Source organism: Neovison vison, chromosome 6, assembly GCF_020171115.1.
Source record: "Neovison vison isolate M4711 chromosome 6, ASM_NN_V1, whole genome shotgun sequence".
Lineage (NCBI taxonomy): Eukaryota > Metazoa > Chordata > Mammalia > Carnivora > Mustelidae > Neogale > Neogale vison.
Genome location: NC_058096.1, coordinates 131,864,283 through 131,881,090, shown reverse-complemented (window position 1 = coordinate 131,881,090; position 16,808 = coordinate 131,864,283). Strand labels below are relative to the sequence as shown.

The window sequence follows — 16,808 nt, the reverse complement described above, 5'->3', positions numbered from 1 at the left end:
ACAATATAAATAAAAATACCATCACATTTTTTTCCCTTGGTACTAGCTCTTTGTAAAGCTAAATGGACAGGAAAAACAAACAAACAAAAACAAGCAAAATGTCCAGGAAAACCTTTAAAAAGACAAGGAATACAGAAGTGGGAAGATCTAGCTAGCTCTGCCAAGTATTAAAGTGTACTACAAAATGATTATCGGTAAGAGAAGTCGGTAAAAAGTGGTATAGAGAGGGGCACCTGGGTGGCTCAGTGGGTTAAAGCCTCTGCCTTCAGCTTGGGTCGTGATCCCAGGGTCCTGGGATCAAGCCCCGCATCTGCATCATCGCATCATCGCATCATCGCATCATCGCATCATCGGGCTCTCTGCTCCGCAGGGAGCCTGCTTCCTCCTCTCTCTGCCTGCCTCTCTGCCTACTTGTGATCTCTCTCTCTGTCAAATAAATAAGTAAAATCTTTTTAAAAAAAAGTGGTATAGAGACAGGAAAGGAAGCTACATTTTTCTGAATATACTTATTCTGTAGTTTTAACTTTAGGATCATGTAAACATTTTACAGAGTTATAGAGCAAAATTAAATTTGTAAAAAAAAAAATCCTAGAAACTAAAAGAAAAATTGAACAAACAAAATAAGAGATCTATGGGGTAGAGGTTTGGCTATGGAGAAAAACTATTTCAAAAGAGTTTTAAAAGTTCAAAATTCATGAATTTTAAAGTGTGTACCAGGAAGCAAGGAAACTATTACATACTATTAAGTTCATGTCAAAAGAACTCAAGAGTTAACTTAAAGCAGTTTTCATTGGTTAAGCGTGCAGCAATTCAAGATTTCAAAGGAATACTAGTAACTGAAATAGATAGAAACTCTCAGATATATTAAAAAATCTATAAATTCTTTTTTTTAAAAAAGATTGTATTTATTTGAGAGAGAGAGAGTATGAGAAAGAGAGAGAGCATGAGCAGTGGTGGAGAGAGAGAAGCACACTCCCTGCTGAGCAGGGAGCCCATCATGGGGCTTGATCCCATGACTCTGGGACCATGACCTGAGCTGAAAACAGGTACTTAACCAACTGAGCCACCCAGGTGCCCTCAAACTCATAATAATACTGGGGGCTTCACTAGCCACCTATGGAGGATACAAGAAAAATAGTTTGTTATTCTGAAAAGTGGTTTGAAAAGAAGGAAAGATAAAGCATTTTTCTTGTCTTTACCATATGAATCATTCCTCAGGAAATGAAATCGTTATTAAAGGAAAAGTTTTTCTTTACAGAAGACATTAAACAATAGTTAAGAAGCAATGCTAGAATTGGAAAGTTACCATTTTGGAAACCTTAACAAACTAAAGAATGTAGGCAGTGTTCCTCAATGACTGTTCACACCCTAAGAAAGACGCATCACTTATAAAGCATTCTTGCTAGAAAACAGATCCCAAATCTGATTAAGCCCAACTACTCAGTTATAGGGAACACAGAATATGAGAAATGTCACAGGATAAACCAGTATGGTTTCTTCAATAAGTAAATTGCAAGGAAAAAAAAAAAAAAAAGAAGGAACTAACAGGTTAAAGGAGATTTCAGAGTTATTTTGGTCTACGCAACGCTTGGACTTCATTTAGACCCCAATTCGGGGAAAAAAAAAAAAAAGGCAACTTTTTTAAAAAAATAAATGAGGCAGGCCATCAGTCAAACATGAACAGTGGCGGAATATTTGGTGATATTAAGGAGGCTTAGTTAATATTCTTAGACATATAGCATAATTAGATATTATATAATGGTTTTATGGTTATACTTATAGAATGATTCCTTACTTTTTAGAGACACATACTGAAGCATTTTGGGGTGAAATGATATCTGGAACAGGGCCACACCATGACCTTCATTGGCCCTCAGCATTTTTGCCTTCATGGGCCCCCTCCCACCATAGTAAATTTTCAGAATCTTAAAAATGTCAGTGCTTTCTGAGGTGAGAAAAAATTAAAACATTTTACTCAATCTTACAAGTTCATTTTTTCCTTTCTAATCTTAAAAGAAATGAAAACAGCTTCATGGACTCCTGAGAGTCTGCTGGGCCTTGGCACTGTTCTTAAAGGATGTGTTTTGCCCTAGTCTGGGATTTGCTTCAAAGCAATCCAGTGGGGAGAGGAAAGGGAAAATCGGTATTAGGGGTGTGTGTGTGAAGGAAAACTGGCCACGAGACAGTAATTGTCGAAGTTGTGTGCTGGGCGTGGGGAATTACCATATCAGCTTTTTACTTTTAGGTATGTTTGAACATTTCCATAATAAGTTAAAGCATCGGTTTCTGAAAAGGCTTCTTTGAATGCTTTTATTTTTTATACAAAGGAGCAGTACAGAATAAATAAAAAGCAAAAAATAAATAAAAAGCAAAATAAAAAGCTGGTTATTTGAACCTGGTGTTCATGTAGGTCCTGAATAAATGAGAATCAAAGATAACAAGCCTCATTTGAGACAAAGACCTAATTGTTTAAAATTTTGCTGAGATTTAAAATCTAACCCAACAGAGTGCTCTAAAAACTAAAAAAATTTTAATTCACTTTCTAATTTTTTTGGTGGTAAGAAAAATGACACCCATATGGACGGAAATGCTGCCTGCCAATATGGTACCATTTTATTTTGGGGCAAGCTGGCTAGGGACAGCATCATGAGAATTTCACAATGGCCTTTGTGACAAAGTAATGAATACAAATAAAGGGCAATACAGGAAGTCTCTCCCGCCTTTCAGAAAAGCTGCATTTGGAAACTGTGAGCAAGTGAGTGCAATATAGGTTTTGTGACCGAGTAAACAGTATACCAAATACTGGTGCGGGCAATTCTCCACCTCAACCCAACCCCTACCCCCAGTAAGGTTAGACACCCCTGCTGACCTCTCAGTACATCCCTCTCTCCTCTATCCCTTCACTCTGCAAAAAGGCACTGGGTATCTCCTCTGTGCCAAGCACTGTGCTCGACACCTGTACACACAGTGAACAAAACATGGTCCTCATCCTAAAGGAGCAAACTGGAAAGAACAAGTCAGCCACTGAGGAGACAGAGATGTAAATAGAAATTTTCAAAGCAAGTTGCGAGGTATTTTATTTTAAGATTTTTTTATTTGTCAGAGAGAGAGAGAGCACGCACATGAGAATAAGTGGGGGGCACAGGGAGGGGACAGGGAGAAGTAGGCTCCCTGCTAAGTAGGGAGCCTGATTTAAGACTTAATCCCAGGACCCTGGGATCATGACCTGAGCTGAAGGCAGACACTTAACTGACTGAATCACCCAGGCATCCCACAGCTTGAGAGGTATTTTAAAGGGGTAGGTAGAGAAGGCTGGAAGGCATCTCATAGAAGAGAAAGAGGAATGTTTTCTGGAAGTGGAGGGATATTTAAGAGACCCAAAGGGAAGTAGCATGTTTTGAGAAAAGCAGACTGAAAAAGGCATCCTGGGCAGAAGGTGTAGCAAAGCCAAGAAGCCTGGGATAGTGCAGATAGGTATGAATGCTGGGCAGAAAAGTGGTGGTAAAGCAGAGACTGGGTGCTGCAAAATGCTGTCAGAGACACTAAGTTATGGGAAAGTGGTCATGAAGAAGCAAATGTCAGGGCACCTGGGTGGCACAGTTGGTTGAATGTCCAACTCTTGGTTTCAGCTCAGGTCATGATCTCAGGGTCATGAGATCAAGCCCTATGTCAGGGTCCATGCTCAGTACAGAGTCTGCTAGAGAGTCTCTCTTCCCTTCTCTCTGTCCCTCTCACTCATGCTCTCCCTCTGTCTTTCTCTCTCTCAAAAACAGTAAAGTCTCAAAGACTTTAAATAAGTCTTTAAAAAAAAAAAAGAAAGAGAGAGAGAGAGAAGCAAATGTCTACATCAGGGTCCTTATTTAAAGTGTGGGCTGAAACCAGTAGCAGGATCACCCAGGAACTTTTTAGGATGTAAAAGTCTCAGGCCTACTGCAGACCTCCTGTATCAGAAATTCTGAGGAAAGTTTTCAGCAGTCTGCATTTCATCAAGTTTTCTACGTGATTTTGATGCATGCTAAGTTTGAAGCCATTGGTTCTCAATCGGGAGTAGTTTTGTCCTCCAGGAAACACTTAGCAATGTCTGAACAGACTTTTGGCTGTAAGACTGATGGGGGTGGAGTCTTGCTGGTGTTTAGTAGCCAGGGATGCTGCTAAACATCATAGAATGCATAGGACAAGCCTCCACAACAAAATCCAAAAGCCAACAATGCAGCTGTTGAGAAGCCCTATTCCTTCTCTCTTCCCTTACTCTCTCTACCTCTCCAACCCCCTACATCTTTCCTTCTCATCTATCACCCATCATCTATCTCTTTTATTTCCGTTTGTTCTTCTAAAGACCCCAGAATACAGAACACTCACAAGGCCATAAAGGGTTCCTTTTCTGCATTTTAATTTACACCATTGCAGACAACCCTCTCCTTTTATTTGATTAATAGTTCCTATGACAATGCTGATCTATGGCTAACGGACATATTATTTGATTTCTGCCCCACATAGGACCAGTTATCCTGCTGGGAATGGAATGGGGGCTTCTCAGAATACAGGCAACAATCACCACTCTAGGCCCGAAGCTGAAGCTCTTGGCATTCTGTATATGAGCTGACACATGAAGTCCCAAACAGCCAGGAGCCCTGACTTTGACATGAAAGACAGTCCCAATGGCAAGTGAGGCTTGAAATATCTTAGCCCTTATAAGAGACAAGGTGTTTGGGACAACTCAGCTATTCCTTGAGAGCATGGAGGCAAGTGTGTCTGCTGAGAGTTCAAGTACAAAGTCCACACAGAACAGCATGAAGCAAAGACACACAAGGTTACATTAAAGAAGCCAGGACTAACGGACTGGACAGCATTCTAACCCAACAACACTGTCAAATCAAAAGAATTCTATCTGAAGAATGTTTGTGGGACCAAAAGGGTGAAAACAATGTAAAGTTACAAAGATGAACATTGGCAATGTCCATCTAACAGTTTCCAGGGGATTGGGTGCCCTAAAAGAGCAACGTGAATGGTTAGTCTGCCTCATGGACCTATCTTCCCATAGTGGAGGTAGAGGCCCCAGGTTTCAGAGTCTGAAGCCATTCACCATCCCTGTTATCCAGCAAGGGTGGCTCTGCTCTTGGACTATTACAGTTGCCTTCTGATAGCTGCCTTTCCTACGGCTGGCCCACATAGAGAAAGGGCCCTGATTAAGCTGATGTGAATGCTGAGGTTGCCCAATGGGCATATTTCTCACTGAACATGAATTGATTGGCCTTTCAGTTTATAGGTACCAGTCTCTAGGTCTCTACTGAATTTACTCGGTTAGCCTGAATTGGTAGAATCAACTCTGGGGCATGGATAACATGGAGCTTCTGGACTCCTAAAGCAGAAGGAGGGTCAGAACTCAAACTGTAAAAAATGCTTCCTGGAATCTGCTCCTGGCATTCTACTTCTTGTTTTCCTTTGGCCATCCTCACAATGTGTCTTTTCTTTCAACGTATATATTCCCATGATTCCCAAAAAGCATTTGTGGTAGATTGAAAAAATTGGCCATCATACTTCGCAGCTCTTCTCACCAAGAGGCAGTCTATTTCCTCACTCCTTGCATCTGGGATAACCATATGACGTGCTCTGGCCGATAGAATATGGAGGAAATGACCTCATAGGAGTTCCATGACTAGACCTTAAGAGACTTTGTTTGCAGCTTCTGTTCTTGCTCTTTCATAACTCTAAGTTCACTGTGTATAAGTCTCCAAGCTAGCCTTCTGGATGAGGAAAGATACATGGCTCAAATACCCAGTCCTTGTAGATGATAGCCAGTCAACCCCAGAAGGAGAGTCACCTTGTAAGTACACAGGAGTCCAAGCAAGACCAAGAGAAGAACCCCCTAGATTAACTCAACTTGCTCTTGCATAGGCACATAGGCCAAATACATGGTTATTGTTTTAAGCTACCAAATTTTGGATTGTCTGTCATGAAACAGCAGATAATTGATATAGCAGTGTTTGTATTTTTAATACCTCCCAACTGCACCATGAGCTATTGCCACAGTTTGTCTCTGGGAAGCCATGGCATTTGCCTCTTTACAGAACACAATCAGGATTTATCTTGGACTATCTCCTAGCTCCAGAGTCTCCTGCAGAAGAAATAGCCCCTGCATCTTTCATCAAGGTACTAAGAGATTTGGGTAAGTGATACAGAAAATGTTGGGTTTGTCAACATTCTCATGAAGAGAAAGAGGACAGTTAAATACATAAACAATTGCATTTCTCAGACATAGATTCTGACCTTCAGCCGGCGGTCTGGATCTCCACTGCATAGAGAATTGACTGACACTTTGAATGATTTCCAGGCTGGACTTAAGTTATTCATAACAACCTGAGGAAAGAAAGAGAGGGAGTGGAGGGATGAGTTGGGGAGGAAATGCTTGACATTTTCACATTTCAACATAAAAACTGATTGAGAAGCATTGTAGTGCTTATGAAAAGGACAATTGCCTGGAATAGATGTCGGGGTGTCTGGGACCCCACAAGGCAGGCCGGACGGGATGGCGGCTGGCAATGAGCCAGTGCGGTCGGGCTTTAGAATGAACAAGCTTCATCCGAATGAGAAAGCAATCCTCATTGGACCGGGCGCCTGCATGCTCTCTGCGTGATCTCTGCATGCCCTGTATGCTTTAGTGCAGTGTCCACGTGCCTAACTCATGTACCCTGCTGTGATTGGCTGACCATGAACATATAACTGGGAGGGGCCGGGAGGACGTGTGTGTGTGTGTGTGTGTGTGCGCGCGCGCGCGTGTGTGTGCGTGTGAGCGGCGGCCGCAGCTGCAGCAGGACGGCGGGCGGCTCCGGCTCGGGGCCGCGTGCGGGGAACCTAGCCGGGCAGGTGGGCGCAGCACCCCCTGCCTGGCCGCCTGCTCCTGGGGGGAAGGCGGCCCACGCGCGACGGGACCAGCAGCATGAGCAGCGGCTACGGCAGCCTGGAGAAAGGAAAGCGCGAGGAGCCGCCGCCAGCGCCAACGTGCAGGAGCCGAGGGGACCCCGGCCGCCGCCTCGCCGTGCCTCCTGCTCGCCGCGCCTCCTGCTCGCCGCTGGCTCCCTGTCCTTGGAGAGCGCCCCAGGGCAAGCCCCGCGCCGGCCAGCAGGGAAGAAGCATCCTCCGGAGTGTAAGAAGCTAGCATGCATAAATAAAAGAGCTCTCCTTAACTACGTGTCGTGTCTCTCTGCGGGCGGAGTGAACGCGATAAATAGATGTCTTAATGAAAACTGGGAGTAGAAAAACTTTCAAGGGTTCCCATTAAGTGGGTCATTATGGGCAGAACTCCTGTAGTCACTGGCCTGGACTTTGTGTCATAAATAATGACAGTAATGCAGTCCAGCATGTGGATGCTGGGGATGACCCCTTCTACATCAATTGGAGCTAGGATTGAGGAGGCAGGCCTGCCTCTGGATCTCCAGTTCTATAGGACTGTCATTCCTATGACAGTGTAAGTAAAGACTATTGGTTGGTGTAGAGAGTGTTAGCAGATCATTTCTACTGTTAAAAAATTGAGTGGTTTTGATAACTCGTGACCTTGAGTCAGAGCAGATTGCAAGTCAGAGGAGAAGTTTCTAAAAGAAAAATCCCAGGAGCATACTTATACCAGCTATCCTAGGAAGATATAATAGTATAGATCTTCAGATCTTCAGTGTCACAAACTAAGTCTGTAATAGTGGAATCCTTTTGGAAGCAGCTTACAAGAATCCAAACAAGTCATCTTAGTCTGTCATCAATATGATTCAAATAAGTCAGCTGGGCTTCGAATGTATTGAAGTACTAATGTACTTGCTCTGTGCCTAGGATTGTACTGTATGCTTCAGGAAAGGGGTTCCAAAGTGTGGTCCTTAGAACAGCAGGAGAATCAGGGTCACCTAGGAACTTGTCAAAAGTGCAGATTTTTAGATTGCACCCAGACCTACTAACACAAAGTTTGGAGGAGGGCCCCTTTATGATTCTGATGCATGGAATTCGAGAACTACTGCTCTAGGGTACATACAAATGAAGTCAAATAGAATTCTGTCATATCGATTTTTCTTCCTATGAAATTTTTAGTTAGCAGAAGTCTTAGCATTATAAAAAAATTAATTCTCTATCCAAATAACATAATTATTTTATAAGTGATTTTCTCTTCTACTGGATTCCTTAATATACCTATGAATTATTTATTGTATCATGGACTCATTATTAAGTTTCTTTTAATGCATTAAAGTACAAAAATAATTTTCCTGTGGGTCTTTGTTTTGTACTCTGATACCCTGGGGATGATCAAAGTGATAGTGAGAAGAAAAGTTAGATAAAAGTGTTTGGGTTAATTTAAAGTTCTCTCCTTTATATAAAAACACTAAGAAGTGATGATATTTCATTGCAACAGTTTTGAAAAACTCAATAGCAGATCAAAGTTTCAACTAGAAATTTCCTATGAAATTAGAATCCGTGTGTGTGTGTGTGTGTGTGTATGTACTTGCCCCAAGAGAACGGTAGTGTCTAGTATTTATTTCATATCTATTAAATAAGAAAGAGGAAAAAAATCGATGTCATGTTGCTGACTCATTGGTAAACCTTACAATCACATTTCTTGTGAGACTTCAGAAACCCCTCAGCAATGAGGTATGGGTGTAGTTCTAGAGATTCTTGGGAATAGGAGAATTTACCAATACCAATAATGAGAAAAGGACTGCTGTCAGGAACAGAGGAGAGAGGAATCCTATGAGAGAAATCTAATAATTCAACCCCCATCTCCTTTCTGTTTGCACATTAAAGTCCTCACTCACTGCCTGGAGCAAAAGCACGAATGGACACACCACTTCTAATTCTCACCAAAGTTTATTTACTTTTCCTGGAAGAAGTCTGTCTCACCAAAGGAATCTGTATGTGTGAAAAAACCTCTGGTGGTAGCAATTAGGTGCCACTCAGGGAAACTACTGTACCTCAATCTACTCCCCAGAGATTGAATTCCAGATAATCACATTGTACTATAACATACAGTAGACATACTACCTATACTCAACTCCATTCATTATCCATTATTTTATTAATACATTTTATTAAATGCCAACTACCTACCAGATGATATCCACAGATGTTGCCCATTCAAGACTATTTAATTCTTGTTTATCTTAAATATGACACAAAAAGTTCCCCTAATGCTACTTGCAACTCTATTACTTCAGGAAAATGGAAATGGATTTCTAATGTGAGGTAGTGGGAACATGGCACCCCCACTATCACCCTATGAAAATCATGATGGTTTCTTCTTCCTTTACTCCACCATTGTGTGTGTGTATGTGTATGTGTGTATACACAACAGTCTTCTCTCAGCTCTGTCATTCATCACAATCACCCCACATCTCCTTACCAATGTGCTTCTCATGGACTCTCTTTGACTAACTTGTAAATAAAATAAGAAGTGGAGATTGGGGTTGGTTGTTGAATGGGTGTGTGGTACTGGGTGGTGGTGGGAGTAATAAGGAATAAAGTTTGGAGCACCAGGGAGAAAAAGGAAGGGGCTCGAGAAAGAGATGCAACTAGATCAAGTGGCAGCTGAGACAGGTCAGCTGTTCATTTGATAGGCCTGATATCAGCCTAGTGTACAAACTTTTACTGGGGAGGCAGATCGGCTTCCCAAATTATAGTGAAGCTCAGGACAAACAAACTCGGTTCAAACCTCTGCTCTACCCCCTGATAACTATAAGAACTTAGAAAGTCATTTGAGTTCCCAAAGGTTCAGTTAATCAACTATAAAATGGGAGTAATAATAAACATGTCAAGGAATTATTATGAGAAGTAAATAAAATAATATATATAAATCACTTAGCACAATGCTTGGTGCCTAATCACTCCCATTAAATGTTAGTTAACATTCATATTCTTATTATTAATTGCTGACTGTCTGTATTGAAGGTCAACAATGGAAAATTGGGGTGAGAAAGGGTGTTCTAATATCTAAATTGAGAATTAAAAAAGCTACAGGAGGCAGAGAGTCCTCTTAAAGACAGCGAAGACTTCAGGTCTGAGTGCATAGCTACAGACATCAAGAAATGTTAAGGGGCTTCTAAAAACAGGTCAATTTATTATCTTAGGACATGAGATGGCATAGCTGAAGATGACTCTTCTCACCTCAGTTCGATGTACAAGCTGCTGGGTTGCATCATCATTCATACGAAATATTTCCAGAAATGGGTCAGATTTACTGAAGAAATCCTAAAATAGATAAACAAAAATCAGTTATTCCCCACCTACACATATTTGATCTTGCCTTGAATCAAATGCCACTGAATTTGACCTTCCCTGCTTTGTTCTTGGCTAGAATGAGCTGCATCTGAAATTCAATTCTTGGAAAAGTACATTCTTGGTTAAGTAAAGTCTAAAGTATTCTGCAAAGATCAATTCCAATAATCTTGTTTGAAAAGCAACATATCTGTTGTCTTAAAATATTAATTATAGTTATTGTTAAAGGCTCTGTCTGATGATGGCAATATCTGGGTCACCTGTGGATCTGTTTTTATTTTGTTTCTTGGTTCTGCCCCTTGGTATACCAGACACTGTGTAAGAAAGATTATAGACACTTCAGATGAGTCTTTAGCTTCTGACAAGCCATTAGAAAGGGGGCAGTTACCTAAATTTGATTAAGATTGAGCTATTTCAAGATTGGTTTCTCCAAAAATCTTTAAAGTCACGATATGTTTTTGATTCATCTATTCTTTGAATATTGTCTTTACAGGGCTTTAACTGAAAGGCCTTGTGTTCCTAAGGGCTGTTGTTCCTTGACATGCTCTCAACCTTAATTTTTGTGAGACCCTCAAAGGCTTTGTTTATCTCCCTAATCTCTTGGCCCAGGTTTTTTGTTCAGTTTCTCTTTGTGCTGCTATTTGCTAATTAGTGATTGCCTCAGGAGGAAAAGACACTGAGACTGTTTTTCTGGTTCATGAATCTTGAACAATAGCTCTCTCGTATCCGTGAACTTCAGTTTTGCTTCTCTAGGCGCATGAAATGACAAAGGCCTCTTCTTGGTTTATTTCTTGGTAACTATTTTCTGCTAGGCTTCTTAGCCTCTCTACCCATGGTGTTCTATGAATCAGCCTTGAGGAATTTCCCTGAGTGTAAAATCTGGATAGAATGTCTGAATCACTTCAGTGGATTTCTCTCCTATTTTGGCCGCTCAAAACTTGACTGCCTTAGTACCCCTAAACAGATGTCTCTTGTACCTTACCCAGTGTTTCTAGCCACTTTAAGTGGAAGAATAATATAAAACAAGCAGGTACTTCATTACTGGAAATAATCATAACCATATCTTTCTTTAAACTTATTTTTTTATTCCAATGTATTATAAACTCTCAGAAAGGAGGAATTATGTCTGATTTTCTTTTATATCTCTACCATTTCCTCATCTTCCATAAGGTCTAGGCTTTAGTGGTACATAGTGTTTACTGAGTGTATGAAGGGGTACATTTCTAAATGAAAGAATGACATGAATACCTGGTATAGAATAGGAGGCTATCTGAATGGCAGCCTTCGTTACCACACTCTTATTATGTATTTCATCAGGTGATTTTTTTCTCCCCAGAATTCTAGCCTGCAGCTGAGCAAAATGAAGCCCATAGTCATCCTAGTCTTTAGCTCAACAAAATACTCTTAGGAAATATGCTGATCATAACAGTCTTGTGCTTGATGTTACTATATAAGGAAGGATAAAATTTGGTCTCAACCCTCCAAAGGTACCATCTGGTTTGGTGGTAAGACAAGTACACAAAAAAATATAACCCAAGGCTAAGAATGAATGAATGAATGAACAACAGACAAGAGAGAGAGATGGATTTGCACTGGAAAATATGGTTGTGAGGAGGGTATTTCTAGTAGGAAACACTGTGTGAAAGTGTGAAAGAGTAAACAGAGGGGCACCCGAGGCAGGTTAATTCCACTGCAACCTAAGGATGTGTAGGGGAGGGGTTTGAGACTGTTCTGGCAAAGTCAGCTCCATGATATGAAGGCCCTTATATGCTTAACCAAAGGCTTTGCACATGCCTTGGGAAGCAGCTGGCAACCAATGATGGATTTTGAGCAGAAAAAAATAAAACTGGCTCTCTATATAGAGTAAAGAATATCAGCCAGGGGTGCCTGACTGGCTTAGTCAGCAGAGCATGTGACTCCTGGGTGTAAAGATTACTTAAAAATAATATATTATATACATAAAAAAAGAATATCAGCCTAGAAACTTCGTAGGGTACCTTAGAAAGAAAAAAAGATGGGAGGTAGATCTATCTATCCCCCTCTGTGTTCCTTCCACCCTACCCAGAGCTAAACACCACGAGCCACAATACCCAGAGTCTGGAATACGTCTTTCCACTCTTATGTTTGAAGGTACCAAGTTACCACAGCCTTCATCTTGTCAAAAACCCACAGTGACTGCTTTTATCAATAAGTCTGTCCTGCAAACCTTGTCCATCCACCAAAAAGGCCCTTTTCCTTCCCAGACATAATGCTAGAGGATTCCTACCTCTAACATATTTACTCAAGGCATACACACCCACCCCCCCTTATTTCTGCTTCAACACTTGTCTTAAAAAATTGGAACCCCCCTCTTAGCTCCCTTTGTTAAAAGATTTGAGCCGCATTAGCTTACTCCTAGATGCCCTTGGACTCCTCCCCAGGTGCATCAGGCTTTGTTTCCTTAAATAGATGATTGCTCCCTTAGGGAACATGTTGGTGAATTGCACTTAAAATTGCTGACCACATTGGAGAAATCTACCATTATTTTTCTTTTTCCTTTCATTGATAATTTTGAACTTTTGTTATTATTTTTACTTAAAAATAGAATATATAGAAAAAGAGAAGGGAAAAAAAACAGCCCATATTCTTACCCATAATTCCACAACTATCAATATTATTCTGGTAGATACTTTTCTAGAATCGAGACATAATTTTCTTTTCTTTCTTTTTTTTTTTTTTTAAAGATTTTATTTATTTATTTGGCAAAGATCACAAGTAGGCACAGAGGAAGGCAGAGAGAAAGGGGGAAGCAGGCTCTCTGCTAAGCAGAGAGCCCGAGGTGGGGCTCGATCCCAGGACCCTGAGATCATGACCTGAACTGAAGGCAGAGGTTTTAACCCACTGAGGCACTCAGGTGCCCCATCTTTTCTTTCTTTTAAAAATATATTTGTAATCATACTTTACATACACTTTAATACTTTTTTTCCTCCTGGTAGTATGTTGTAGGGCTTCTTCTATTTTATTTTATATTCATTTTAAATACTAGTTAGGCTTAGCACAGAGATGTTGTCAGGAGGACATAAGAGGGAAGATCAGATACGAACTCTGCCCTCAAGTAACTGAAAATCTAACATGGGCACACTGCCTTTAGAACTGCTTTCAAATCCCGACTCTGTATGCAACCTGTATGATCTGGGGCAAGATATTTAATTTCTTCAAGTTTCAGTTTCCTGGTTGGTATTTGGAGAGAATGTCACCTTTTGCCTCCTGGCATTGTGGAAGAATTAAAGGAGGTGAGTCTAGTACCTGGCAATGATAAGCAACACTCAGAAAGTGTTGCTGCCACGATTATTATCAATAGAAGAGACAATGTATGAGGACGCTTTGTAAAGCTATCAGGGAAGATTATGACTAAGAAGGCATCTGATTGTTGGAAATAAAACAATTCATAAGCAGCTCAAAAATATCTTACATGTACACTCAGAAATTTGTAGTTTAAAAACACAACTCTGGTCTGATTGTATGGCTATGTGACACAAACTGGAATTTTTGGCTGTTTTTGGTTGACTCTCAGCATTAAGATGGCCCTTTGGACAGCTCAGTACCAGCAAGGTTAATGACACAGGCATTTTACTGAAGGTCTGCTATGGTGAAATTTTTAATCAGTTGGAGGCCGTATCATGATACGAAGGAAATTTAGTCATGCAAGAGGGCAATAAGGAATCAGCTGAGGTTTGGAATAGAAAAGGAAGCAGCGCATTTCTATGGCAGTGATCTTAAAAATGAAATACTGAATAAGAAAAGATTATCTGAAAGATTCGGGGTCCAAACCCTGTAGCTTCCTACTCTTGTGACTTTGGGCAAACTGTTTATTTAAACTTAATGATGCTTCATCTATAAAATGCAAATAATAATTTCCACCTTTGGGAATATGGTTTTGAATTTTGGGGATAATGCAGGTTAGACACCTGACACCTTGTACACTACAGATGTTCATTAATTGTAACTTGCTATCATCAACTCAGGTTAGATTAGTTTTTAGGCAGGCATACTTGAACATAGTAAAATCATAGCCTAGCAGGTAGGGATTTAATGTTGCTTTGGAACCGGGGTTGGAAACTATGGTGTGTGGCCTAAATCCTGCTCACTGCTTGTTTTTGTGAATAAAGTTTTATTGGAACACTGCCACACTCCATCATTTATGTATTGCCTATGGTTGTTTTCATGCTCCAAAGACAGAGCTGAGTAGCTGGGACAGAGACTATATGGCCTGCTAAGTCTAAAATATTTACCATTTGGCCATTTATAGAAAAAGTTTGCTGACCTCGGCTTTGGAGTCTTATTTGCTTGTTTATACAGCACCCCATCAATCTAGCATTGTGGGAACACTAAAAATGTACTTTATAATGATACTACTATACAGATGTGGTGACCACCAGTGTGAGAATCCCTCCAGCATACCAACATGAATACTTTCTCAGGAAAGAGAGGACAAAGAATACTCTGTTAGCTTGAATGTTCTAAAGTGATTACAGTCATATCTCTACTTACTTATTAGATTAATTGCCAACTAGCTGCTAATGTAACAAATGTGCTTTTAGGATTTAGAAAGTCCACCTCTCCACTAAGTGAATTGCGTTAACATTAGATAAGTAAGTTATTTCTTGCAAACCTAATCTATTTTATTTGTGCCTGCCACTGAAGTCCTTGAAGATTTCAAGGACTCTGGATTTCCATCTTAGGTGGAAGGCTGTTGGTCTGCTGACAACATTTTTACCTTTAAAAGTGACTATTTCTATCAAGAGAAAGGGGGTATTTCTCTCTCACTGTAGTTTTCAAGGTACTAAGTGCCCCCCGGTATAGCCTACCACAGTAGTTCTCAAACTCTTATGTCTTAAAACTCCTTTGTGCTCTTAAACATTATTGAGGAGAACAGGGAATTTTTTTTTTAAAAGATTTTATTTATTTATTTGACAGAGAGAGATCACAAGTAGGCAGAGAGACAGGCAGAGAGAGAGGAAGGGAAGCAGGCTCCCCGCTGAGCAGAGAGCCCAATGCGGGACTCGATCCCAAGACCCTGAGATCATGATCTGAGCCGAAGGCAGTGGCTTAACCCACTGAGCCACCCAGGCGCCTGGGAATTTTTGTTTATGTAGATTTTATCTATCAGTATTTACTCTATTATAAACTAAAAATGAAATTTAAAAAAACATTTGTTGGGGTGCCTGGGTGGCTCAGTGGGTTAAGCCGCTGCCTTCGGCTCAGGTCATGATCCCAGGGTCTTGGGATCGAGTGCTGCATCGGGCTCTCTGCCAAGCGGAGAGCCTGCTTTCCTCTCTCTCTCTCTGCCTGCCTCTCTGCCTACTTGTGATCTCTCTCTGTCAAATAAATAAAATCTTAAAAAACAAACAAACAAACACTTGTTATATCATTTAAAAAATATAAAAACAAACCCAGTACACATCATAATAAAAATAGCATTTTAATGGAAGACAACTGTCTTTTCCAAATTTAAAAAAGTGTTCAGAAAAATGACATTCCTTTACATTTTTGCAAATCAGTTTAATAACTTAATGGCTTAATAGAAGGCAACAGGATTCTCATATCTGCTTCTGCATTTAATCTGCTGTGATATTAGGCATCATGCCAGTTTCAGAAAACCATTTTACACATGTGAGAAAATGAGAGTGAAAAAAGAAAATAATATCTTGGTATTATTATGAAAAGACTTTTGACCTCATGTAGTCCCTTGAAAGGGTCTTGGGACCTTGGACAACTCTTGGAGGACTGCTACCTAGGGCCAACCTTTACCTCCTTCCTCCCTGGCTTCCTATTTCCCTGAAATCCATGGAAACATTACCAAGTCCTCAATATCTAGAGACCCATTCAACATGTATTCATTAACCCCTTGCCCTGAAGAAAAATCTAGATTTTGGTTAGGCAACCTGGTTAAGTCCCCTTCTGTCACTGATTGTGTGTGTGTGTGTGTGTGTGTGTCCTTGGGTAAGTCATTTCATATCTCTGAAGCTCAGTGTTCTCATCTGTTAAAGTAGGCAATTGCATTAGACCAGAGGCTTTCTACCTGACATATTTGGATATCTAAAGAATATCAGAATGATAACAAGGTGACTGGGGATCCTGATGTCCTATAACCATGGTCTGAACTGGATATGATGTATTTACACTGAAAGTTTTCCAATGTATACAGAAATTAATCTCATGACACTAATGAAAAAAAATTTTTTAAATTAAGACCTTTGTCTCAGTCACTTTTAGTCATGATATATTTTCTCAATTAATAGATATAAGTTCAATTGCTAACAAGTAGGTAGCTACAATATCATTGAATGCTCAAAGCTAAAAAGGGTCCTCTTACTAAACTATTTTTCCAGCTGTGACATGAAATAATTATACTATCTTATTCTGATTCTGCACCTATCACAAAAAAATATGGCAAATTGCATTTTCCAAAGATGGCCACCACCATGTCCACTGTCCACATGCTTTTCTAAAATATGACTTTGCCACTCCCCCATCAAAGTGTGGAATCTAACTCTTCTCTCCTTGACTCTGGGCTGGCCCTA

The 16,808-nt window shown here is 40.4% G+C and overlaps 1 protein-coding gene across 2 annotated transcripts in view; it reads right to left on the bottom strand.

Moving 5' to 3' along the window:
- CPNE4 (copine 4) overlaps positions 1-16,808 on the bottom strand; it is a 485,767-nt gene that overhangs the window by 118,277 nt on the left and 350,682 nt on the right. For both annotated transcript variants that reach the window (XM_044252375.1, XM_044252376.1), the window contains exons 6-7: positions 10,135-10,218; positions 6,268-6,357 (exon numbers count right to left, since the gene is read on the bottom strand). In XM_044252375.1, the coding sequence (XP_044108310.1) occupies positions 6,268-6,357; positions 10,135-10,218 (174 nt within the window). The remainder of the gene's footprint in view (positions 1-6,267; positions 6,358-10,134; positions 10,219-16,808) is intronic.